The sequence below is a fragment of the Lipotes vexillifer genome, unplaced genomic scaffold, assembly GCF_000442215.2.
Source record: "Lipotes vexillifer unplaced genomic scaffold, Lipotes_vexillifer_v1.1 scaffold1016, whole genome shotgun sequence".
Classification (NCBI taxonomy): Eukaryota; Metazoa; Chordata; class Mammalia; order Artiodactyla; family Lipotidae; genus Lipotes; species Lipotes vexillifer.
In genome coordinates, this window is record NW_006769290.1 from 255,332 (window position 1) to 281,649 (window position 26,318).

Here is a 26,318-nt window from a genome sequence, read left to right on the forward strand (position 1 = left end):
TTAATAAATGTTGCTGGAACAACTGGCTATGCAAAAGCAAAAAAATTTAACTTGGATCCATATACATTAAATACAAAAATTAACTCAAAGTAGATCATAGACCTGAATGTAAAACCTAAAAATTATAAAATTTCTATCAGAAAAAACAGGAGAAAGTCTTTGTGATTCTGAGCTAAGCAAATTTAGATCCAACATCACAAGCAAGCATGATGCAAAAAAAAAACTGATAGGGCTTCCCTGGTGGCGCAGTGGTTGGAAGTCCGCCTGCCGATGCAGGGGACACGGGTTCGTGCCCCGGTCCAGGAAGATACCATGTGCCGCGGAGCGGCTGGGCCCGTGAGCCATGGCCGCTGAGCCGGCGCGTCTGGAGCCTGTGCTCTGCAGCGGGAGAGGCCATAACAGAGAGGCCCATGTACCACCAAAAAAAAAAAAAAAAAAAAAACTGATAAATTGGACTTTATCAAAATTTAAAACTTATGTTCCTCAAAAGACATTGTTAAGAAAATAAAAAGACAAACCAAACATTGGAAGAAAATTTATGCAAAACATATATCTGACAAAGAACTGGTATTTGGAACACATAAAGAACTCTTACAACTCAATAATAGAACAAACAATCCAATTATTTTTTTAAAGGAGCAAAATATTCGAATAGACTCTTTACCAAAAAAGATATACAAATGGCAAGTGAGCACGTGAAAAAGTGCTCAATATCATTAGCCATCAAGAAAAGGCAAGTTAAAAACCACAATAGATGTTACTTCATATCTACTAGAATGGTTACAGTTTAAAAAGACTGACTATACCAAGCGTTGCACAGATGTGGAAAAATTGGAATCCCAATATACAGCTGTTGGTACAACTACACTGGAAAACAGTTTTGGCAATTTCTTAAAAAGTTAAACACAGAGCTATCATGTGACCCACCCACTACACTCCTATTAACCAACAGATATAAAAAGCATATGTTCACACAAAAAATTGTACAAAAACGTTCATGACAGCTTTCTTTGTAATCCTCAATAACTGAAAACCACCCAAATATCCCAAGATGTAGTATTTCCATAAAATGGAATAATACACCCAACAGTAAATGGTAACAAACTACTGATACATAAAAAAATCATGGATGAGTCTCAAAACAAACTGAGTAAAAGAAGCTAGACAAAAAGAAAAAAGTACACAGTATGAAGACATTGAAAATGTGTAGAAAATGCAAACGATACATAGTAGAAAAAGTGTAGAAAATGCAAACGATACATAGTAATAGAAAGCAGATTAGTGGTTGCCTCAGCACTGAGGTCAGGGGAGGTGCTGAGGGAGGAAGGGATTATACAGGCACATGAGAAAATGTTTGGAGGTAATTGACAAATTCATTATCTTGATTGTAGTGATAACTTCAAAGATAAATACATTTGTCAAAACAAATCAAATTCTATGCTTTAAATATGTGCAGTTTATAATCTACCAATGTATACCCTAATAAAGCCATATATTTCTTTTTAACATCTTTATTGGAGTATAATTGCTTTACAATGGTGTGTTAGTTTCTGCTGTATAACAAAGTGAATCAGCTATACATATATCCCCATATCTCTTCCCTCTTGTGTCTCCCTCTCACCTTCCCTATCCCACTCCTCTAGGTGGTCACAGAGCACCAAGTTGATCTCCCTGTGCTATGCAGCTGCTTCCCACTAGCTATCTATTTTACTTTTGGTAGTGTATGTATGTCAATGCCACTCTCTCACTTCGTCCCAGCTTACTGTTCCCCCTCCGTGTCCTCAAATCCATTCTCTACATCTGTGTCTTTATTCCTGTCCTGCCTCTAAGTTCTTCAGAACCTTTTTTTTTTTTTTTTACATTCCATATATACATGCTAGCACACGGTATTCATTTTTCTCTTTCTGACTTACCTCACTCTGTATGACAGACACTAGGTCCATCCACCTCACTACAAATAACTCAATTTTGTTTCTTTATATGGCTGAGTACAATATTCCATTGTATATATGTGCCACATCTTCTTTATCCATTCATCTGTCGATGGACACTTAGGTTGCTTCCATGCCCTGGCTATTGTAAATAAAGCTGCAATGAACACTGTGGTACATGACTCTTTTTGAATTATGGTTTTCTCAGCATATATGCCCAGTGGTGGCATTGCTGGGTCGTATGGTAGTTCTATTTTTAGTTTTTTAAGGAACCTCCATACTATTCTCCATAGTGGCTGTACCAATCTACATTCCCACCAACAGTGCAAGAGGGTTCCCTTTTCTCCACACCCTCTCCAGCATTTACTGTTTGTAGATTTTTTATGATGGCATTCTGACTGGTGTGAGGTGATACCTCATTGTAGTTTTGATTTGCATTTCTCTAATAATTAGTGATGTTGAGCATTCTTTCATGTGTTTGTTGGAGAACTGTATATCTTGTTTGGAGAAATGTCTATTTAGGTCTTCTGCCTATTTTTGGATTGGGTTGTTTGGTTTTTTGATATTCAGCTGCATGAGCTGCTTGTAAATTTTGGAGACTAATCCTTTGTCAGTTGCTTCATTTGCAAATATTTTCTCCCATTCTGAGAGCTGTCTTTTCGTCTTCTTTATGGTTTCCTTTTAAAGCTATATTTTAAAAGGTCCAACTACTAATATACCTTTTTAAAGGGGGATACTATCACTTCCTACTCCAAGCACCCTAAATATCTATTTAATTTCACAAATGACTAGGTTAAATTCAGTTGCTTCTTGCTTAAGTGGAGATATTTTTCAAATGTGTTATACCAACTAGCAACTGATACCAAATTATCTATGAAGAAAAAATTGGGCAAACGATTACACTGAATTAGCTTGGTGGAAAAACCAAAGATTCCTGGTTGGACAGTGAGTGGATCTTTTCCTCCAATCTCAAAACAATTGGTTCTAAGGGCATAATCCAATTATCTCCTCCAAATCTCTTCCAAATCAAGGCCTATGTTGAAATATTCATTTTTCCTAAATTTCAAAACATAACAAATAAAATATTTACTCTTTATCATGACAGTAACAGCTATATCAACATATAATCTTGATGTGCTGTGTCAATCATTTTAGCTTTGAGGTCTCTTTCCAATGATCTCATTCACAGAATCTGTATTTTAAAGTCAATTATTCAAGGAATGCTTTATTTTTCTTTTTGGTTGGCTTCTTTTTCAATAGCGTCTCTTGAATGTATAAACACAAGGGCAAAGAAATTAAAAGGCATAATCATATTCCTTAAATGATTGGTTATTTCCTCTTCACTATTTAACCAGAAGCTGTCTAGGTATTCTGGTATTCTTACCTATTTTAAAGTAATATTACATAAAAATCCAGGTAGTAGAAATCATATTTTGATATATTACACACTCATTCTCATTCATCTTCAGTCCCTTTTTCTCTTCCCACTCTCTTTGGAATTTCCCACTTCTGGCATATGCCCTACTCACAAAAGGCCAGGTCAATGGATTTCCATTTAAAAAGTGAAAGAAAAGTTTATTGCTTAGTAAGTTTGATAGTACAAAATACAACCAAGAGATATAAATACACTCTGAAAAAATAAGTTCTAACATACTGTGCCACTTTAAGAAACTAAAAAATCAAACATATAAATATATGTAATATCTGATATTAAATTTTTTATTTTAAAAGCATTTGCTTTGATAAGGAAGGAGGACAGAAAGGACAAGATAGAGGAAAATAAAGAAGAAGACAAAGTAGCAGCTCAGACTGAAGGTTTATATAGCCCAGTCCCTGGAAAATAGTAAATGATCAATAAACATTTGTTGAATACATGCGTGAATGAACAAGCCTGATTTCACTATCATTTCATTACCTATATCCACTTTAATTTACTAGCATCGCATCCATATTATGGCTTTTTATTGGCTCTTGAGCAGCAAAAAGCAAAGTTTGGGAATCCTTCAAATATCTAAGGGACATATTATGGTCAATTAAGCAATTCTGGTTAGTAAATATAAGGAACAGAGAATGAATTAATATAATAAAAGGATATGAGATCAAGGATAACACTGTTTAATTGAAAATAAAATAATTATGTAACAAACTAAATGGGAAAAGAATTTGAAAAAAGAATAGATACATGTATAACTGAATCACTCTGCTGTACACCTGAAACTAACACAACACTATTAATCAACTATACTTCAATATAAAATAAAAAGTCTTCTAACAAACAAAAGTCCAGGACCAGATGGATTCACAGGCGAATTCTATCAAACGTTTAGAGAAGAGCTAACACCTGTTCTTCTGAAACTGTTCCAAAAAATTACAGAGGAACACTCCCAAGCTTTCTACGAGGCCACCATCATCACCCTGCTATCAAAACCAGACAAAGATATCACAAAATAAGAAAATTACAGGCCAAAGCGCTGATGAACATGGACACAAAAATCCTCAACAGAATACTAGCAAACTGAACCCAACAACACATTAAAAGGATCATACACCACGATCAAATGGGATTTATCCCAAGGACGGAAGGATTCTTCAGTATATGCAAATCAAACAATGTGATACACCATATTAACAAACTGAAGAATAAAAACCATATGATCATCTCAATAGATGCAGAAAAAGCTTTTCACAAAATTCAACACTGATTTATGATAAAAACTCTCCAGAAAGTGGGCATAGAGGGAACCTACCTCAACATAATAAAGGCTGTATACAACAAACCCACAGCAAACATCATTCTCAATAGTGAAAAACTGAAGCGTTTCCTCTAAGATCAGGAAGAGGACAAGGATGTCCACTCTCACCACTACTATTCAACACAGTTTTGGAAGTCCTAGCCACAGCAATCACAGAAGAAAAAGAAATAAAAGGAATCCAAACTGGAAAAGAAGTAAAACTGTTGCTGTTTGCAGATGACATGATACTATACACAGAAAATGCTAAAGACGCCACCAGGAAACTACTATAGCTAGTCAATGTATCTGGTAAAGTTGCAGGTTACAAAATTAATGCACAGAAATCTCTTGCATTCCTAAACACTAACAATGAAAGATCAGAAAGAGAAATCAATGAAACAATCCCATTTACCATCACATCAAAAAGAATAAAATACCTAGGAATAAACCTTCCTAAGGAGGCAAAAGACCTGTACTCAGAAAACTGTAAGATATTGATGAAAAAAATCAAAGACGACACAAAGAGATGGAGAGATATAGCATGTTCTTGGATTGGAGGACTCAATATTGTGAAAATGACTGTACTGACCAAAGCAATCTACAGATTCAGTGCAATCCTTATCAAATTACCAATGGCATTTTTCACAGAATTAGAACAAAAAATTTCACAATTTGTATGGAAACACAAAAGACCCCAAATAGCCAAAGGAATCCTGAAAAAGAAAAATGGAGCTGGAGGAATCAGGCTCCTGGACTTCCGACTATACTACAAAGCTATAGTAATCAAGACAGTATGGTACAGGCACAAAAACAGAAATATAAATCAATGGAACAGGACAGAAAGCCCAGAGATAAACCCACACACCTATGGTCAACTAATATATGACAAAGGAGGCAAGGATATACAATGGAGGAAAGACAGTCTCTTCAATAAGTGGTGCTGGGAAAACTGGACAGCTACATGTAAAAGAATGAAATTAGATCACTCCCTAACACCATACACAAAAATAAACTCAAAATGGATTCAAGACCTAAATGTAAAGTCGGACACTATAAAACTCTTAGAGGAAAAAACAGGCAAAACACTCTTTGACAGAAATCGCAGCAAGATCTTTTTTGACCCACCTCCTAAAGTAATGAAAATAAAAACAGAAATGAACAAAAGGGAACTAATGAAACTTAAAAGCTTTTGCACTGCAAAGGAAGCCATAAACAAGATGAAAAGACAACCCTCAGAATGGGAAAAAATATTTGCAAACAAAGCAATGGACAAGGGATTAATCTCCAAAATATACAAACAGCTCATGAAGCTCAATATCAAAAACACAAACAACCCAATCAAAAACTGGGCGGAAGACCTAAAGGGACATGTCTCCAAAGAAGATATACAGATGGCCAACAAACACATGAAAAGATGCTCAACATCACTAATTATCAGAGAAATGCAAATCAAAACTACAATGAGGCATCACCTCACACCAGTCAGAATGGCCATCATCAAAAAATCTAGAAACAATAAATGTTGGAGAGGGTGTGGAGAAAAGGGAACCCTCTTATACTGCTGGTGGGAATGTGAATTGGTACAGCCACTATGGAGAACTGTATGGAGGTTCCTTAAAAAACTAAAAATAGAACTACCATATGACCCAACAATCCCACTCCTGAGCATACACCTGGAGAAAACCATAATTCAAAAAGATACATGTACCACAATGTTCACTGCAGCTTTATTTACAATAGCCAGGACATGGAAGCAACCTAAATGTCCATCAACAGAGGAATGTATAAAGAAGATGTGGTAGATATATATACAATGGAATATTACTCAGCCATAAAATGGAATGAAATAGTGCCATTTGCAGAGACGTGGATGGACCTAAAGACTGTCATACAGAGTGAAGTAAGTCAGAAAAACAAATATCGTATAATATTGCTTATATGTGGAATCCAGAAAAATGATACAGATGAACTTATTTACAAAGCAGAAATAGAGACACAGACGTAGAAAACAAATGTATGGACACCAAGGGGGAAGGGGGAGTGGGATGAATTGGGAGATTGGGATTGACACATATACATTACTATGTAAAAAACAGATAACTAAGGAGAACCCACTGTATAGCACAGGAAACTCTACTCAATGCTCTGTGGTGACCTAAATGGGAAGGAAATCCAAAAAAGAGGGGATATAGGTATACGTATAGCTGATTCACTTTGCTGTACAGAAAAAACTAACATGACATTGTAAAGCAACTATACTCCAATAAAAATTAATTTTTAAAAATGAAAATAAATAAAAATAAAATAAACTCCTAGTTTTGTTGCTTTAGGGTCCATTGTGAGAACTGCCACCATTTGAGAGGTAAAAGGTTTTGTGTATACCAACTAGAATAGCTTGAATCTGTAGAATGGCTAAACTATAAAATATAGAAACTGATCATACTTCCATGTATATAAAATAACTAATTAGCCAAGTAGGTAAGTATATCTTAGTTAATATCTTTTGTGGGTATATTTAGACAAATTACTGTAATGCAGAAGTAAAAGTTATAATTAATTTATCCAGAAACATAAACTGGTATTTTTGAAGTGCTTCAAAAATTTTAAACCATGTCCTCTCTTGAAATAATGTAAACTTTCCTCTGAAGCTGTATAAATACCATACTCTTAGCAAGTCTTTTCCATGGCTAGTAGACAGACAATATTTGGCTCAGTCTCTATCCAAAGCATCACAAATTTTGAACTATAATGTTCAAATACAACAACTGTTTTAGAACTATGTTAGAATTTTATCATAGATCCCAAGGGTTTGAATGTTTGCTTACCTCGGACTTTAAAATATTTCACATGGTTTGCCATAGCCTCTGTAACATTTTCATCTGGGCAGGTTTTCACACCATTAGGAAACAGAGTAGATCGCTTTCTTCTGAGCAACCACTGTCTCTCAGTTCCTCTGTGGTCCATAGGTTGTTTCTTTTCGATAGACAGAGAAGAGTCTGTGGATTCTGAGTCAGTCAGGAGAAAAGAAACTGTACTCTTGGGTTCTTGGCTCTCTTCTAAAGATAAGTAGGTTTGTGCTACAGAGTGAAAGCATAAACAAAGCTTCTGATGATGAATGGAGACATAGAATGAAAGGTAACAAATGAAGAAAAACTGACATTTGCACCACATTTGGATTTTGAACTCAATGCTCGAATTATAGACATGTGTGCTTGAGGGGAGAAGTAAAGCATTCAATTTTTTCTCCATTTAATTCCTAGTCCTTTATTTCAAGATTGTTAGTTATTGAAATCAAGTATACATCCAATTTCAACACAAGAAATAAGAGGAAGTAAGCTTTAACCAAGAATTACTAATGAAGAGGAAAACCAATATTATTGGAGAGATTTTCATACAGTTTAAATGAAGCAATATCAAAGACTAGAGTAATATTTGATTCAATTTCTTACAGCAGTCATATCAAATAATGTTATTTTTAGAGAAAATATACTTCAGACCTAAAGATAAAAAATAATGTAGATTTTTAAATACCTGTTAATGATGGAAGGTTCCCTTCTATCAGGACAAATATCAGAATACCCAGAGAAATCTTCCCAAAATGAGGAAACATAATCATTTGAGCCAAAACCAAGAGAGAGGCCAAAATCCTTAATTGAGCACCCAAAGGCCTGAAACTTCCAGTAACAAATTTTTACAGAAAAGGTCTAATATTTAAACAGTTTATGTTCAAAAATTGACAACCATTCCAAAATCATTATAAATTGGCTAAATAAAAATGGTGTCCTTTCAAAGTACCTCTCACTTCTTTTCTGAAATAACCAGCATGCTATGAAAGCAGGAGAGATAAGCTAATTAGGACAGATGGGGAGAGACAATTTCTTTAATCTAGCCAGCTAAGCTCTTTATTAACACTCTCCTTGCCTTTAATAAGCACTCCACTTAAAAATGTTTCCAAAAATAAAAATAATGTTACACATATAATTCACTGAATTTTACAACTTTTCTCAATCTATTAGTCAAACCTGATAGATTCACATGTCCTCTGGGTTCTTCTACAACCTATGATTTTTAAGCATGAAACGCCCAGACTGACTATACCTGTCTATGTCCGAAATACAGAGCTACACACAAAATAAAGTTAGTTTTCTTGGTGCCGTTTCTTGTAAATTTCCCTCGATTAAAAAATTTGAAAATCTTTCACTATAACCACTTACTTCTCCTTCCTTATCTATAAAATAGAATAGGAATAGTAAAGCTAACTCATGATAGAGATATTGTGAGCATTAAATTAGTTAACACACAGAAAATGCTTAGAAAAGTACCTGGCACCTACTAAGCACACAATATAAATGGTAGCTACATAATAATAACTTTGTTGCTTAATTTGCTATTACACATGAGGCCCAGTATCTTTATCTACATGAGTAATTCTTAACCAAGAAAGGACACTTTTTTTAATCTTTACCACAATGGGGGACCAGATACAAATTTTGTATTAGGGCAGTTGTTTTTATCAAATAAATCTAGTAGAAAGGAATTAAATTAGTCAAAAACCCTGTGGAAGCTAGGATTTACTATCAAACAGCAATGAATTTATATCTTATGTACCTCTGGTGAAGTTCTCTGGAAAAAAAAAAATGTTTTGTAAAGATCTAAAGCACATTTCTCTTCAGAATCCTAAACTAGCCCTGATCCTGATTTCTCCAGTTGCCAAAAGGGAGGACCTCAGTTGTAAGAGAACAGACCACCTGGGTGGGTGCAAACCACACCAGCATAAGAAAGCCTCATACACCTAGAACCAAGGCTTTTAACAGCCCCTGGGCAAAGTTTGCAAATTTCCAAAAGGACAAGGTTAGTTACAAGAGATTCGACAGAGGGAAGAAGGCACCCAGGTTTTCCAAAAGAGTTTTATAAAGTTCTGGTCGAGGAGGGCTTCGGGGTATGCATGTCTACTCACAGTTCTCCCAGTCCAGACAGTTCAACAATTAGAGGTCATTTTCACAATAAAAGATATATATATATAATACAACTGACATTTCACATTCATTTTAGCTTGTACTTTTCCAAAGAAATAGTATTTTTTTTTTTAATAAATGAATCTGGAGTTTAGTGAGGGAAGCAGGGCTATAGGAATCTATACCATATTGTTGTTATAAAGCCATGGGACTGGTTGAGATTACATAGAGAAAGAATATAGACAAAAGGAGACTAAGAAGGAACAGCCAGTGATGAAGAATTTTGGAGACTGTGGCATAGAGAGAAAAATGTTTCAAAGAAAAAAGAATGGTCAAATATTGGTAAGAGATTAACTATGATTTGGACAGAGACTTAATCATTAGATTTGACAAGATAAAAATGTTTGGCGACTTTTATAAGAGATATTTCATTGGTGATGCAGATAAAAGCCTGATTGAAAGAAAGAAAACACAAGATAATTTCCTATTAAGAAAGGGCTTAAGCTTGGTGTTAAGCTAAAAGTAATTAAAGCATAAATTAATAACTTTATATGACTAAAAAGTAGGTGACAGTGGAAAGATGAGGATAGAATGTAGACTGGAATCAAATTAGAAAGGGCTCTGTATGATAAGTCTAGACCTATTTTCCCCCCTAACACACATACACACAAAAGCTGATTTTAAGAGGTATTAAACTTTTTCTTAAAAAAAAGAGCTACCATTTTTTTATCCCAAGAGTTGTGAGAAACAGTATTATCTTCTCTAAGAAGGCTTTCCCTGTCTAGTGACAACCCTCTTACTACCTCTCTACCACCTCTCACTATCTCTCTTTCTCACTCTCTCTCTCTCTCTCTCTCTCTCTCTCACACACACACACACACACACACAAACCCGAAGGCTGAACACCCTCCTGTGCTCCCAAAAAACTCTACGATTGTTTCTAACAGGCATATTAAAACTGTTCATATGTTCATTTCTCCCATTAGACTATAAATGACTTAGGAATAAGAGCTGTCATTCCGTTTTCTCTACCTTGTACATTGCCTGCTAGTAGTAGATGCTCAAAAAATGTTCCCTGAACTATCAAAATTACCACGTCTGCTAAAACAGAAAAATTAATCTAAGCATCAATTATATGACATGCACTGAGTAACATACAATTTAAAATCTATTTCTAAGAATGGCTCACGTTTCTTAAGGAAAAAAATTACACCTCAATTTAATGAATTGGAAACATGTTTAATATAAAATGTTGATATTCTCAAAGCATTATTTCCATATGAATTTAGGAAAACGAATTTTAAACAATCTTTAAAACATGGTAAAGAACAGAGGTGTCTCTGAAAAACATACAAACAAAAAAGTTAAGAAGTCACAAGGAGATGTATTAGATACTTGCTTTCCCAAAATTAGATATACAAAATAATTGTCATCTAAAAAATCCCCTCCCCCCACACAGAAGTTGGGAATGAAACATGTAATTATAACCATCTTTATAGGAAATCTCCAAAGGACAAATATCTTTAACAATATAAAGATGATGACAAGATTAACAGAAACTTAAGGACACTAAGGCTTAACTGACAACCTCAATTCACAAGATTTTGAAATAAAATGTTCCGACTTTTAGCTTCATCTTAAATTGCCTTTGCTTCACTGCTTTATATACAGTAACAATGTAAATCTAAGAGATGCTTAAAACAGAAGATTAAAAAACATTTTTCTTATCTGAGAAAATACAATATAATCATCCCCTCAAAATATTCCTGATAACATTAGAAAGTTATGAAGTGTTTAATCATATGTAATACCACCATCATCACATCAATTCAGAACTGTTACCTGAACGTTTAACAAAAACTTATGCTCCATGGGGATCACATGTCCTTATAAAAACACAAAAGCAATGAGAGCAATCTGGCTTTTGCAGATGAATACTGGGTAAACAGCTATAAAATTATGTATTTAGTCCTAACGATTAATATAGAAGACTTTGAGCATATTTTTTTAATTAAAGTTATGAAGTCACCAATTTTATCTTCTATACTTACAGAAACTGTGTACATATATTCTGGGATGTCAGAATAGGACAGAAGTCAATATTTATATAGCTATACCTCAAATAAACTAAGTTGAGCTACATATACAATTTTTAAAAACCTATTTTGGATAGCTAAATTTTTCTTCCAAATTTCACTCTGAATGAATGAACTAAATTCTCAGATCCCCACACATGACATCAAAAGAAATGGAAAACAAATAACAATTAGAATAGAGTAATGGTTCCACTTAGCAACTGAGAAAAATAAGCTGCGCATTGAATGAGTGAACTTTTATCACCTTCCTCACATTATGTCTTCTCTCACACTATACAGAAGGGATGCCGTAAATGGCATTTTCTGAAGCCTTGATACTAAATTCTTTAAAAAAAAAATACACAGTATTCATATTGCATGCTTGAGCTGCAAAGAATAGAATTACAATATAATGTGACTTGTCAACGAATTTGACAAGCAATGGGGCTGGCACCAGGGAGGACCTAACTCCCTTCAACTCCCAGTTATGTGGAAGTACAGATCACATAGTTTTATTATCTCTAAAAACATTCCCACATTACATATGCTATTGCATAATCCAAGCATATTTAATCAGAAAAATATCAAATATTTACGAAATTTTAATTTCTATCTAATGACTTTATATCACCCCCATTTCCACTCCATCTATGAGATCCTAACAATTCTAATATTATATCTTATATATTTTAAATAATGTACAGTGACTTATAAAACTACTGCAAGTTATTTTCTTCTCTGTGAGCTGGCTAACACAAATGCTGATAAGCAGCTTTCCAGTAATCGTATAGAACATCTGTGTCATGTTTGTACAGATTAACTAGCTACTGCTGCCCTTCTGTTGCTGTAAATGAAGTTTCAAAATGAGCTCTCGAATATCTTCCCGTTTGGTCTTTATTACATGACGAGGAAACCATTTCTCCAAATGAATTGGAAGCTCAAAGTTAACAATAGGATCCTAATGAGAGAAAAGACAGAGTGCAATCACTTTAGCAGTATAATTCAAATTTGTTTTAAGCTCATTTTTATAAGAAATGAGAAATTGCTAACTTTTTTAAATAACAGCTTTACTGAGATATATTTCACATAACATACAATTTGCCTAAAGTATTCAACTGAATGATTTTCAGTATATTCAGAGTTGTGCAACCATCACCACAATCAATTTTAGAACATTTTCATTAAACTGCTAACTTCTGAACATCAAAATTAAACACCATATGTTCTGCTACAATGCATGTTTAAGTGAATTAGTGCAAAGAGAATTAGTAAACAGAGAATGATTCAGTACAATGCAGAAGTCAGGCTGGTCTGAACACAATTTTTTCCAACATGTTAATATTTTGAAACTATTGAATCGAAGAGGAAGCCTTAGCAGTAAATGAAGAATCTCACATAAAAAATAGAAAATCCTGCAGAAGTACCTTCTTTTAGTCCACGAAATAGCCAATTTAGTGGCTTGATATATTTTCCATTATGTTAAGCTTAATAAGGAAGTTGCAAGTTGCAACTGCAAAGACAATTCTGCCTGTGTTTAAAAAAATAAATGAGTAACTGCTGAATAAGACTACCCCTAGATAATGTTTACAAATTTGATGAAACTATTAGAAGCCAGATGTAAGAAGGACTTACATCTTAAAGAAGAAATTAAGAGTCCCAGAGTATAAAGCTGAAATGAAGGACTGACTGTGATTCTAGGGGCAAATCTCGGTGGAGATTTAACTGTGCAAGTGTTTTTATTAGAATTAAAATTGTATTTCTTATGTCCTAGTTACAAAGTTCCACAGGTTTTGAGTGGTCAACCTGAAACCTATTTTCTTCAATCCACACTCTGTTATATTAGTGCACAAATTTGTGAAACACAAGATTTAGTGTTCTGAGGTTTTCCCCCCAGCAATCTTAAGTGGTGCTACCACCTATATTAGAAGTATGTTCTACTGACTGAGGCTACATAAAGTAGAATTATATAACACACTCAGACTATGTCATGTAATAAGGCACTTTGGATATCTAAAAACAAGATCAAATCTCTTTGGAAAGAGTATTAGAAGGCCAGAACTGTCACCCTATAATGAAGTTCCAGTCTAGAATAAAAAAGGAAAAAAAACCAGCATAACATGTTTAGTGGTTTCCATAATGTGTACCATGTTCTACTGTATATTATCAATCCTCCCCAATTATACCAAAAGTTATAACTGCATACTATAACCCTCATGCTTTGAAAGTACCTTTAAGGATTCTCCAAACAAGCTTCTGGTCAAAAACACCTTTTGCTATACCCATCTTCATAAATAATACTGGTTATGACTGAAGTAATGAGCTAACAGTTCAAAAAGCAGAGTGATCCCTTGCTATTTAATATTTCTTTTTAACGTTGCTACAGTTCCTAGAGTCTCTGATGAGCTAGAAAATAATACCCATACTTCTCATTGTACTTATGTAGTTTATGGTTTTCTGAGCTTCTTCAATACACAAGTCTTTTAGTTTTGATAATTTTTCTTCAAATTTGTGTCTGCCTTATTCTCTCTCTCCACCCCTAATCCTTCTGCAACTCCAATTACATGTAAATTAGACTTTTTGACTGTATCACACTTGTCTCTTATGCTCTGTTCTCTTCTTTACATTCTTTTTCCTCTCTGAGCTACAGTGAGATACTTTCTATTGTCCTTTTTTAAAGTTCCCTTATCTGTCTTCTGCTTTATTCAGTCTGCTATCAAACCCATACAGTAAGTTCTTAATTTCAGATATATCATTATGCATTTTCAGTTCTAGAATGTCCACTTGACCTTTTTTTTAGCAGATTCCATTTTCATCCATTTTGTTTACCTTTGACTATTTTCTCCAACATATTAATCAAATCATTTTAAAGTTCTTATCTTCTAAGTCCAATATCTGGGTTATATATGGTTCTACGCCTTTTTTTTTTCTTATTTCTTGATTACCTCTAACATTTTCCTGCTTCTTTGCTTGCCCAGTAATTTGTGATTATATGCTGGTAATTGGGAATAAAAAACTTATTTATGTCTTTACATACCTTAAAGAAGCTTTCCACATATTGCAGTAAATATACTCCACAATCACTACTATTATCTTGTTTAGGAACTTTAGGGCATAGGTCCACCATGTTTGTTTTGCTGAATTCACGATGAGTTTTTCGTTTAACTTCCCACTCTACCTCTAAATACCTTAAATCATCAAAAAGTAGAGTGACTCAAGTAGAAATTTCTTTACTGTTATGCAACACTTTCACAAAAATGGAAAAACATTTGCTGCCAAATATATTGCCTCCAGCCACATTTCAAAAGACTTAAACCTTAACAGCACAAATTATAATATGAGGCTTCAAAAGTGCTACTTTAAATAAAATCATCTGAGTTTCAAACTAAAAGCCAGACTTTTTTCAACAACTCAACTTTCACAACTCATATACATAAGTCACTTATATTACAAAGTAAACTAAACAAATTATTTTTAAACTTTAGTTGCTAGTTTTTTCCAGATCCTGTAGGAAATTTAAAAATTACAAACACACATGCACACACAAAATAAGAATGTGGAAGAGTTCTTATTTTTTTCTAAAGTGTTAACTTTTGACAACCACTAATATTTGCAATGCTCCTTTGTAAAATTATGTCTTTTGTTCAATTGTGAATACAAATTCCAAATTTACTTTTGATATAATCCTTGAGAAATATTTTACACATAATGGGGATATTTGTTATTAATTAGATTTACAGGCCTCATCTAAATAAATAATAAAATATAATTCCTGATATAATCTTTTCAGTAATTCTTAAGGCAACTTAAAAATTATTGAGATTTTAGTAAAATTGTCATTACTTACTCTCGTAAATTCTGAACTGTGTTTTGTATAGAAGCAGCTTTCAAGGAGTCTAGTATGAGAATGCATGGCCTATGAAAATCACAGGAAGAAATCAAGATGTATATATTCGTATATGAAGTAAACCTATGTATCTGAAAAGACTCTATTATTATAGTATGTACATACCTTTTACACATTTTCTTTGGTACTGACATATTCATCTCAGGACTCTGAAATAACATGAATTTTTATGACTTTGCAATTAAAGCTAGTGTGAATAAATTAATATTCAGTTACTCTTTAAAAGGTTTCAAATAGGGACTTCCCCGGTGGCACAGTGGCTAAGACTCTGTGTTCCCAATGCAGGGGGCCTGGGTTCGATCCCTGGTCAGGGAACTAGATCCCACATGCATGCCGCAACTAAGAGTTTGCATGCCACAACTAAGGAGCCCGTGTGCCGCAACTAAGGAGGCAGCAAGCCACAACTAAGAAGCCCTCAAACCACAACTAAGGAGCCCTCAATCCACAACTAAGGGGCCCACCTGCCACAACTAAGGAGCCAACGAGCCACAACTAAGGAGCCCACAAGCCACAACTAAGGAGCCCACGAGCCACAACTAAGACCCAGTGCAACCGAATAAATAAATTAAAAAAAAAAAAGAAATAGAAAATGTTTCAAATAACTTTAAAATTAAAATTTCAAATAAGAGTTCTTTTCATCATCTAAAGTGAGCCAACTTCATTTTTTTTTAATTTATAGATTTCTTTTCTTATACTGGTGAAACAGTAGTTTATGCACTTTTACATGTGACCTCAAGAAGTTATGGAGCTTTAACATGGCCTAAAAAACAACCTGGAACTTGAATTACTTCTATTCAGAGTTGCCATCTTAAGCAAAGATGAAGAAGTTAACTGAACCTGTCCTTATACACATTCTCTTAACTCAATATATGATATCAATAGAGACAGACTTCTTCCCTTTGAAGCATAAGAAGCAGATTATTAATGTATACTAAGGGACAAGAGATGGGGTATTTTGTTATTTTTGTTGATAAATTTAAGAATCAATAGATCAAACTTTCTTTAATATGCAGAACTTCTCAGCACCTTTATTATTCTAATGTAACAGTGAATCTCTAAGAGAGGAATAGGACACAGGGTTTACCCAACTTAACTGAACTTAGAATCCTTTTTATCATAAACTGCATCTTAGAACAAGTATTCCATGGAACCCAATTTGGGAAACCTGGCTCTAGAGGCAAGAAGGAACTCCCCTATTCTGCCACTGTGACATCAGAAAAGGAAACCTCCTTCCTTCTGCCCACCCTGTACCAGTGACAGTAAAGACACAGGCCTATGCCAGGGAGGCTGCTGCTGTCTGTATGTATTAAAAAATAATTAGGTGTCTACCTTAATCAATTAAGATACCAAATCTAGACCATGGATATCAGTTTAGAGGTCCATTTAAAGAAAAGTTAACAGTAACTATCTTAGCCTCAGGAGTCATATGGACTGACCATGAGTCTACTTTGAATGATTTATACCAACAATTTATAATAATAGAAAGTGGAATATAAAATATAGGTAATTAATTACTCTGAGTGCAAAAACTGATGACATAATGAAGAATAAAAGTACATTTTTCCATAGAAACTGAAAAAGTAGTCGACCAAGATGATCAAATAAACTATAAACAAACCTAGGGAGTTAAAGTAAGCTAAACAGATGCAAAAAGAATAATTTCTCTTGTTCTCTTTTCTACCCCAACGAAATATTCCGAAGAATCATAAAACAGCATAATTTAATTATGGTACAACAATATCCATCATAGCCCACCTAGCTATGCCCTATTTTCCAGATAAAATTGTTATATTCATGAGTTTTCCTTCCTTCACATTTATAAAAACACACTTACTTGAGAATCTTCTGTACCCAAAGATAGTGCTGAAGAAGTATGCAGATCATTATCTAGTTAGAAATAACAAAACAGTATGTGTGTTTATTTTATGTCTAATACAAAGTATTGAGATAAGTTTAAACTGTAATTTGTATGCATAGTAGTAATTAAAGGGAAAAAATACCTGGGAACTATTTAATTTTTTTTTTATGGTTAATGTTACAAAAACATTCAATCAATGGATAAAACTGACAATGCTTAATTGGCTGTCATCACACAATACATACACCCAAGAGCCAAAACTTGAAATACCAGTTAGCTGGGACCAGTTTCCTGTAAAAAGACAATCTTCATAGATTGCTTACTTATCAAAATCTCTGCTGTTTTAATGTGGAGGAGGGTTAATTTGCCTAGTAATAATTCTTCTAACATATGATCATAGAGTGTTGCATAAATACACTTTTGCAGCATAGGAGGATTAGACAAAATAGAAAGTAATCAGTTCCTTTATCAGTCTTTCTTTCTCCCCCACAAGAGACAGGTTTTGGCCAGTATTATCAGTAATGGCTATTATTAATTCTGCTTGCTGCTTAGGCTACAGCTATAAAATACAATTTGATTTTTTTTTCTCAAAGAAAGTAGGCTTATTTGCTTACTTAAGATTTGGGTTGTAACATAAGAAAAATCATGGAAGAATTATAAGAGACCCGCAATTACCTAGCCAAATTACTAGTGTCAACAGGAATTGTGTTAATTTATATTAAGAAAAAGGAAAGGGCTTCCCTGGCGGCGCAGTGGTTGGGAGTCTGCCTGCCAATGCAGGGGACGCGGGTTCGTGCCCCGGTCTGGGAGGATCCCACGTGCCGCGGAGCGGCTGGGCCCGTGAGACATGGCCGCTGAGCCTGCGCGTCCGGAGCCTGTGCTCCGCAATGGGAGAGGCCACAGCAGTGACAGGCCCGCGTACCGCAAAAAAAAAAAGAAAAAGAAAAAGAAAAAAGGGGAGATTTCAATCTATGCCTTGAATTCTTAGAAAGATTATTTTATAAAAGATTTATACAATAAGATTTATAAAATAGATTTATAAAAATAATTTATAAAAATATAAATATTTTATAAAATATTTTATAAAAATAATAATTTATAAAAAAGATTTATAAAAATAATCTTTTAGAAAGATTATTTTATAAAAACTGCTATGATAAAACTTGATATAACAATAAAACCTGACAATTACATTTTGTTTATACATGAATCTTGGGTATCCAGACGTTTCTTCTAATAAACTAAATGATAAGAAATAATTATACTATCCTTTAACTTCATATTGTTCTCTATAATCATTTTACTGTTGCCAACATTATTAAAAACACCACCTTAAGTTTATCCACATTAAGTTTATCACCTATTGTTTTGTTGTCATGTTGGGATTGCTGAGCCTGGGAGTGCTGGGATATAGTTTGTGGAAAATCTTCATACACAGCTTCTTCTAACCATGGAAAACAAATGACTGCAAGATACCAGTGAGACCTGTTGAAAAAGAAATATAATCTTAATAACACAAAATCTAAACAATGTAGAAGAATACGTTCTAGAACTATAGCTGAGAAGGTGGGTATAACAAACATCAATTTTGAAGAAGTCCACTGTAGTATCTGAACACGATTCCAAAACTAATTTAAAAAGCACTAAGACTTCTTAGGATAAAATCTGAGTAAGACAAACTTATTTACTTTTATATAATTAGTGTTTCCTGTTGAGAATCTGCTTTAATAAATAATCAAAGAGACTTATAGCATCACCTTTTTTCTGTTAGTGCTTAAAGAGCTTGTTCTCTTAAAAGCTTTTGATTGTTTTGTTTAGAAAATCTTTTCTTGAGTCCCACCTCAAAATAAACTGAATGTCTAAGCCATTATAGTCTTGTGGGCATTTGTCATTTTTTTCCCCCACTATTTACAATATAAGTACCGTCAAACCAAAATCCAAGATAAACTCATTATTTTAGCTACTTCTTTAGAAAAAAATTAAAAATAATACCTGGGTTTCTCTACCCATACTTTTTACTGATTATTAATCTAAAAATGCACAAAGTATGTTTCTGTACTCTCCGATTTTTTTTTTAAATAATCTGAAATACTCACGACTCATTTACAGGCACAAAGATGTAATCTTTATTAAAGATGTTTATGTGACGAGTCCATGTTCTTACTCTCTTATGTCTTCTCTGAGCCATTCTGGGAACAAAAACATAGACATATTTGATAGATAAAAAATTAAAAATTTAAGATAAGGATTTCAAGGGTCTTTTTTATACACTGAAAAATGCTAGCTTTAGTTTATTTAACCATCTTCTTCAAGGTACATAATATTTAACAGACTAGAAAATTATCTCATTTTATTAACTCCTGGCTGTTTTTAAATATGATCACTATTTATAAACAATAAAGTAATGGATAAAAGAAAGGCAGCAATTCATAAAATGCTTTACAGATTCCAAAAGTGCCTCAGCAACTGAATATAAATAGCTATACCTATTTATTCTATTTAGTTCCACCTGGGCTGAAATAAAATATTATCATTAAACCTTAACAGAATTGTCTAAATGTTATATCTGTGATAAGGGAGGTGTTAAAACTTAAAGGAAGAGGAGGGATGAGGTATATAGTCTTAGATTTTTAAAGACGAGACTCATCTCCCTTTATTTCATTTATAAGAATATTATAGGACAATGAGTTAAGCATACCCATTATCCATCCTTTATTTCTTTGACAAATATTTATTAGGTTCCTAAGAACAAATAATGAAAATCACTCACACTGCCCTAAAAGGATTTACAAAATAATGAAGGCAGAAAAAGACTACAACAAATAATTAAAATATAAGTGTCATAAAGGATACAAAGGAATTATGGTGATGGCATCTAGGAAAAACATGAAGAAAAGGGTTGGGACACATGAATAATAATTCCTTTTCTTTACCTCATTAGGGAAGTTAAAGAAGGAAGATATCAAACCAAGTTTGGATGTCAAAAAAGGTTCTAGGAAAGGGATAGCATTTCACAGTGGCATAAAGGAGATGGTGATATGTGACTTCTGGCTCAGTCCCACGAAGGACCTCTTTTTAGTCAGAAAATTAAATCATTAAGTTCTTATACATTTACATACCAAGTAACACAGGAAACAGACATCTTTGCCCTATCCCTGTCCATGTGAATATCTAACCAAACTCACAGGAGTAGACATTGGGAGTAAGATGGGGCTAAAAGATGAGGTAGGAATTAGTCACTATGCAAAAGATTAACTTCATAAAATAATGAGTCATAGGTTTACCAAATTTCCTTATTTCAAAATGACCCAACCATTACAATGATTATAAATTATTATTTTTACCTAGTGCAGAGTCTCTTAATTTGTTTTCCATCTGAAAGATCTTAAGGATAGACACCTGGTTTTCTTTTGTCTTATTATGTTGCTGTTTGATAGATTTCCTGATTATGCTAACCTTATTTGATTGGGAATACATTAGATATTGGATGAGGCAAGGATGACAGGAGAGAATACGGGGGCCGTAATATAATCGCTTATTCTCTGTTCCTAACTGCATGGAAAATCCTCAACTAATGTCTAACAGTTCTTTCCCCATTCAATAACATACATTATTATCTTTTATTTTGAGTTCCTAGTATTTTTTAAGAACTGAGCAAAATGCACCAGGCATAGAGAAGAAAATAAGACAGATGAAGTCCCTGACCTCATGGAGCTTGTATTTTAGAATAAGAAATAGAAAATGAACAAACAAAAAAATGATTAGAGATCATGTTGTAAAATAAATTTAAAAGTGCCAGAAGAAGAAATTTCTGTCAGAAAACAGGAAAGAGCTTAAGCATATTTGAAAACTGAAAGGAGGTAGGCTGAGCTGAAGTGTGATAAATGAGGGGAGAGAATGCTGCGAGATGAGTTTAGGGACACGGACAGAAGCAGATCTTGCAGGATCTCATAAACCACAGTAATGACTTTGTGAATCAGTTAGTCTGCTATTTCCTAACACTAGTAGTTTGAGCTTCCTGTAGGATTTACTGGCCATAAATTATGCTTTGTATCCCTTGTCACTTTGCTTCTGGGTTCTTTTTTTTTTTAACCGATGTAGGAATTCTTTGTGTGAATACTAATTGTATATGTATCAGGCTAAGCACTAGTATGAGTATTTGTGTGTGTGTATATGTATGTATGTGTTCATATGTATATGTGTATGTGTATATATAAATATATATTATGCATAAGATACATATAAGATCTATCTTACACTGGAAGATGCCACTCATCTAACTCAGTTCTGTATTATGTTTATATATGATCATTCATACAACATCTAAATTTTTTCTAATTTTTTAATTAAAAAAAATTTTTTTAATACAGCAGAATCTACCTTTTCATTTCCTCAGTTTCTATGTCAGTACACCAAATGCATAGTATCCACACTGACTAGTAATCTTAAAACAAAATGTGGGATTAAGTGCACGGTGCCAACCATCTGTTTCTATACTCATAAAATAGAAGAGGAGGGCATCAGAAATGTTAAATATCAAATTTATTTAATAAATCTTCCCCTTCCATATATCCCTCTCCATTAACCCTGATTATCAGGAATATTTTCAGATTGTGATTTTCTCCTTAGTTGACCCTGGCAGGCCTTGTCTACCAGCACAAATTCCAAATCCATAAAGACACTCAAAATATAGATGACTACACATCCCAGTTTGTCTAGGGCAGCCCCAGTATACATGCGTTGCCCAGCGTAGCTATTAATAGAGCCTCCTTTTATTATCTCAAGTGTCCCAATTTAGGCCATAAATTATATAGTTGCAATACTAAAAACAACAGACAAAGCTTGAATTTTGAAACTGGAAAGCTATATCCAACTTCGGATAACTTATCTAACTTCTTTAAGCTTCAATTCATAACAATAATGGCATTATGTCATAAGACTACTGTAGAATCAAACAAAATAACTTTATGTTCACTGCCATGGCTCCAAGCAGGTACTCAATAAATGTTAATACTCTCTCTATTCCTATCCTCCTTCTCCAACAATGCAACAAATTCAGACAGTTTACCCATTTAATCATCTTCTTACTTGCTTATTATTCCTATTATTTTAAAGGGATGAAACAGCTCTCACAGCCATTTTTTCAAAGGCAGTCCAGTATAACAAAAACATCTCTGGATTAGAGGTTAAAAGATAAAGATTTAAGTACCAACCAGTTCTGTCACTTACCAGAGTTCTGCCAATCTTTATTGGCCTGCTTCCTCATCTGAAAAATGCCTTACATACCTAAAAGCACTGTTATGGGAAGAAATAATGTACAAAAATGTACCTTGTAAAGTGGCAGACAAATGCTTACATTAACTTTTTTAAAAATAAAAACTTAATTTTACCATGGGCCTACCATACAGATTATCACACGAATTGTTAGGGGCAGGGAGAGGGGTGAAGTGGCTCCAGGCTCACAACTATCCAAGTTACTGCTAAGATAGAAGAATTACTCCTTCCTCCTTTTTGCCTAGCCCCATCCACTGCTCTAAAGGTTTTAGAATTAATCAAAAAAATACCTGGACAGAAATTCAGCTGAATTGTGGGAACATGGTATTTTTATAATGTTACATCAGTTTAATTAAATAGTAGTATGTTAGTGAGGGTCCAACCAGGAAAACATAAACCTCCCTATATATTTAAGACAGATAAAATGTAATGCAAATAATTGGCTACAGTGGTGATAGAAAAAGAGCAATGCCACAAAAGGCAATCAGTGAGGCAACCAGAGCTTAGCATAGTAGGACAATGCTACACCCTTATGCTGAAGGGCAAAGTGAAGAAGTAGTACCTCCAAATGGAAGCTAGAGCTCTATCAGGTCTGTCCAGTGAAAGAAGGACCCACAGAGGAACTAGAACCACTACCAGAATAACTGCCCAAGGCAAAGAGGGTAAGGAAGAAACATCCTGACTTCTTCTTTCCTTGCCTCCCAACCTCCAATATCCCCCACAGAACATGCAATTGGAAATGCAACCTGTAAGAGTCAGCCTCCCTGTGATAGGGAACAGAACAGTGGAAGGGTAAGAAATGCCCCTCAGAGCAAACAGGCCCAGCACCTGCAAAAGTGGTAATACTGCTCACTCTAGGAAATACTGTAAGAAGTTATTTTGCTAAGTCCATCAAAATAGCATGTTTTCCTCTTAAAACTTAAGTACACTGAAAGACTGACTTACGAAAGATTTGGATTATCTTCTGTTAAATTATTTTCCTTTCTTGTCAAGCATTTGTAGAAAAAGCTACTAAAAATGTGACTTCGTTCAACAAGTTCATCTGACACCTTCTCCAATATAAGATACCTGCAAAGTAACAACACCACAAAAGTAAATTATTTTTACATTTTATCCGGTCTTCCTCCAATTATCTGTGTTCAGAAAATCTTCATTTTTATGTCCTATTAGAGTCAAAACAATCTTGCAATTTGCTCTGATTTCAGCTTTTTTTTGTTCTTTAGTTACCTCACCTTCTATCAAGATCAATTAAAGCAGAAATTTTCCACATATTCATTTACTTAACAAATATTTCTCAAATTCCTAATATGTGCCAAGCACCATATTTATACTAGCAACATAAAATGAGAGGTGGCAAAAAAAATTCCTGCTCCCGTAGAGCTTACAATCCAGAAGAGTGACAGTACAAGGAAATATTAATCAAATAATCATGCAATCAGATACAAAACTGAAACCATGACGCTCCTAAATAAATCTAGAGAAATTTTAATAACTCTGAGACATGACTAATCTCTAAATCCTTAGTCCATTTCTTTACTAAAACAATTCTTCAACACAAGTTTAAAATTCAATCACTTAGTGATTAAACCTCTCATAATTAGAGAACTCTACTATTGTTAATAGTTTATAAAGGTCCAAAAATGATCTTGGAATTGCTTTTTTAAAAAAACATAAAAGAGGGCTTCCCTGGTGGCGCAGTGGTTGAGAGTCCGCCTGCCGATGCAGGGGACATGGGTTCGTGCCCCAGTCTGGGAAGATCCCACATGCCACGGAGCGGCTGGGCCCGTGAGCCCAGCCCGTGGTTGCTGAGCCTGCACGTCCAGAGCCTGTGCTCCGCAACGGGAGAGGCCACAGCAGTGAGAGGCCCGCGTACCACAAAAAAAAATAATAATATTAAAATATCTCTGTGTTTTTTAAAACAGATTTATTGAAATGACAAAACAAAACATAAAAGACAAACACAACTTGAATTTTTTTTAATGTGGTTATGTGGAGGGTATACTATGTGGAAGGTGACACAAAGAATGCTTTTGGTGTGCTGCTTAAGGTAAAGTATTCTTTACTTAATCTGAATAGCGATAACATGGGTACACACATATGTGAACATACACTTAAAATTTGTGCACTTTCCTATTTGGAAGTTATTCATCAATATTAAAAATAAATAGAAAGTAGTTTAAAAAATAAAGTAGAATCCCCTCTGAAAAGAAGTCAAAGAGTCAGAGATACAGGCAGTTCAGTGAAAAGGAAGTATAGAAAAATACTCTTAGAACTGAATTTGAAATAAAATTTTATTAGCTAATTCCAATAAAACATATCAAAATTAACATCAAAGATGATCCAATTCATCTCACAAAATATAAATTTGACACTATTTAGGAATACAAAAATAAGTAAGATACAAGATGCTCAACCTTTAGAAGGAAAATAATCATAATGCTACCCAATAATTTTAAAATAAGGCAAAATATTATATGAACCATAAAAGAGATACAAATAAGGTATTATGAGAGTTAATAATATCTGTTTAAAACCAGGAAAAGTTTTCAAGAAGATAACCCTTGTGAGGAAGCTTGATAGAGGAATAAAATTTCAACAGGTTAAGATAAAAAGAATATTCCACGAAGCAAGAGTAACACGGCATTAAGGCAAAAGAGAGAATAAGGATGGGCTTTGTTTAGTAAACTGTTTATAATTCAGTTTTGCTGGACTATGTAATAGGTTCAGGGTTATAAGTAGATGGCAGAAAAGACAAATTAGTGTCATATTACCAAGACACTCAAATGCCTGACCGTGTTTGAACTCATTTTGACAGGTAGTAAGAAATTAATAAAAGTTTCTAGTGAGAATTGCATTCATGGAGTAAAGAATAATAATGGTGGTAATAATATACTTAACAGATAGGAAAACAGAGACAAAGGATATAAGGAGACTGTTTTAAAAGAATAACAATTTAGGTAAGATAAGTAGTACTAAAAAGATCATGATGACAGAAGAAAGAGAATAAACAAATTTGAGAGACCGAATCTACTACTCAGGCAACTGAGTATGTAGAAAAGGAAGGGAGGGTGAGGAGTCAATGATAATGAAAACTTTACTCCCAGCCAAGATGGAATAATAGGGATCAGACTTACACTCCTATTTGAAACAAGCAAAAAATCAGACAAAACACATGAAACAATAGTTTTTAAACCACTGGACATCAGGCAACAAAGAACAGTGACCCTTGAGAAACGGTGAGCTCTGTAATTGCCTCAGCTTACTGCCTTGGTAAGTTTCCAGGCTGCAGCACAGAAGGGAATAACCCAGGTGGAACATGGCAGATTCCCTGAGTTGAGAAGATGCTGAGGGTCAGGAGAGACTAAGGCAGCGAGAGTTTGCAGATCAGAACACTGGAAAAGAAAAAGCACTATAGACAGAGAACTCCAGACATCTGCAGAGTCCTCCTCAAGAATGTAGCAGAATATTGATCACTGCATGTATGTAAGGAAAATACCTAAGACTGGGGAAAGAACTATCTGAAAAAAGCAGAGGGAATGGTACCCAGCATTCACGCAGGTTGTGAGAATACTGCCTGCTGCTACCAGCC

General features: G+C 34.2%; 2 protein-coding genes across 5 annotated transcripts in view; both read right to left on the reverse strand.

The window, feature by feature from the left end:
- IMPG2 (interphotoreceptor matrix proteoglycan 2) overlaps positions 1-8,279 on the reverse strand; it is a 70,116-nt gene extending 61,837 nt beyond the window's left edge. Inside the window, exons 1-2 of the mRNA XM_007445552.1 lie at positions 8,195-8,279; positions 7,489-7,740 (exon numbers count right to left, since the gene is read on the reverse strand). Coding sequence (XP_007445614.1) covers positions 7,489-7,740; positions 8,195-8,279 — 337 coding nt within the window. The remainder of the gene's footprint in view (positions 1-7,488; positions 7,741-8,194) is intronic.
- Positions 8,280-10,839: 2,560 nt separating this feature from the next.
- The window catches only part of SENP7 (SUMO specific peptidase 7), a 155,489-nt gene continuing 140,010 nt past the window's right edge, over positions 10,840-26,318 (reverse strand). For 3 of the 4 annotated variants that reach the window (XM_007445540.1, XM_007445539.1, XM_007445538.1), the window contains 8 exons: positions 23,675-23,797; positions 19,552-19,644; positions 18,816-18,940; positions 17,432-17,484; positions 15,703-15,746; positions 15,538-15,606; positions 14,728-14,878; positions 10,840-12,651 (listed from right to left, as the gene is read on the reverse strand). In XM_007445540.1, the coding sequence (XP_007445602.1) occupies positions 12,514-12,651; positions 14,728-14,878; positions 15,538-15,606; positions 15,703-15,746; positions 17,432-17,484; positions 18,816-18,940; positions 19,552-19,644; positions 23,675-23,797 (796 nt within the window). In that variant the 3' untranslated portion in view covers positions 10,840-12,513. The remainder of the gene's footprint in view (positions 12,652-14,727; positions 14,879-15,537; positions 15,607-15,702; positions 15,747-17,431; positions 17,485-18,815; positions 18,941-19,551; positions 19,645-23,674; positions 23,798-26,318) is intronic. The other variant, XM_007445537.1, reaches the window with a different exon arrangement.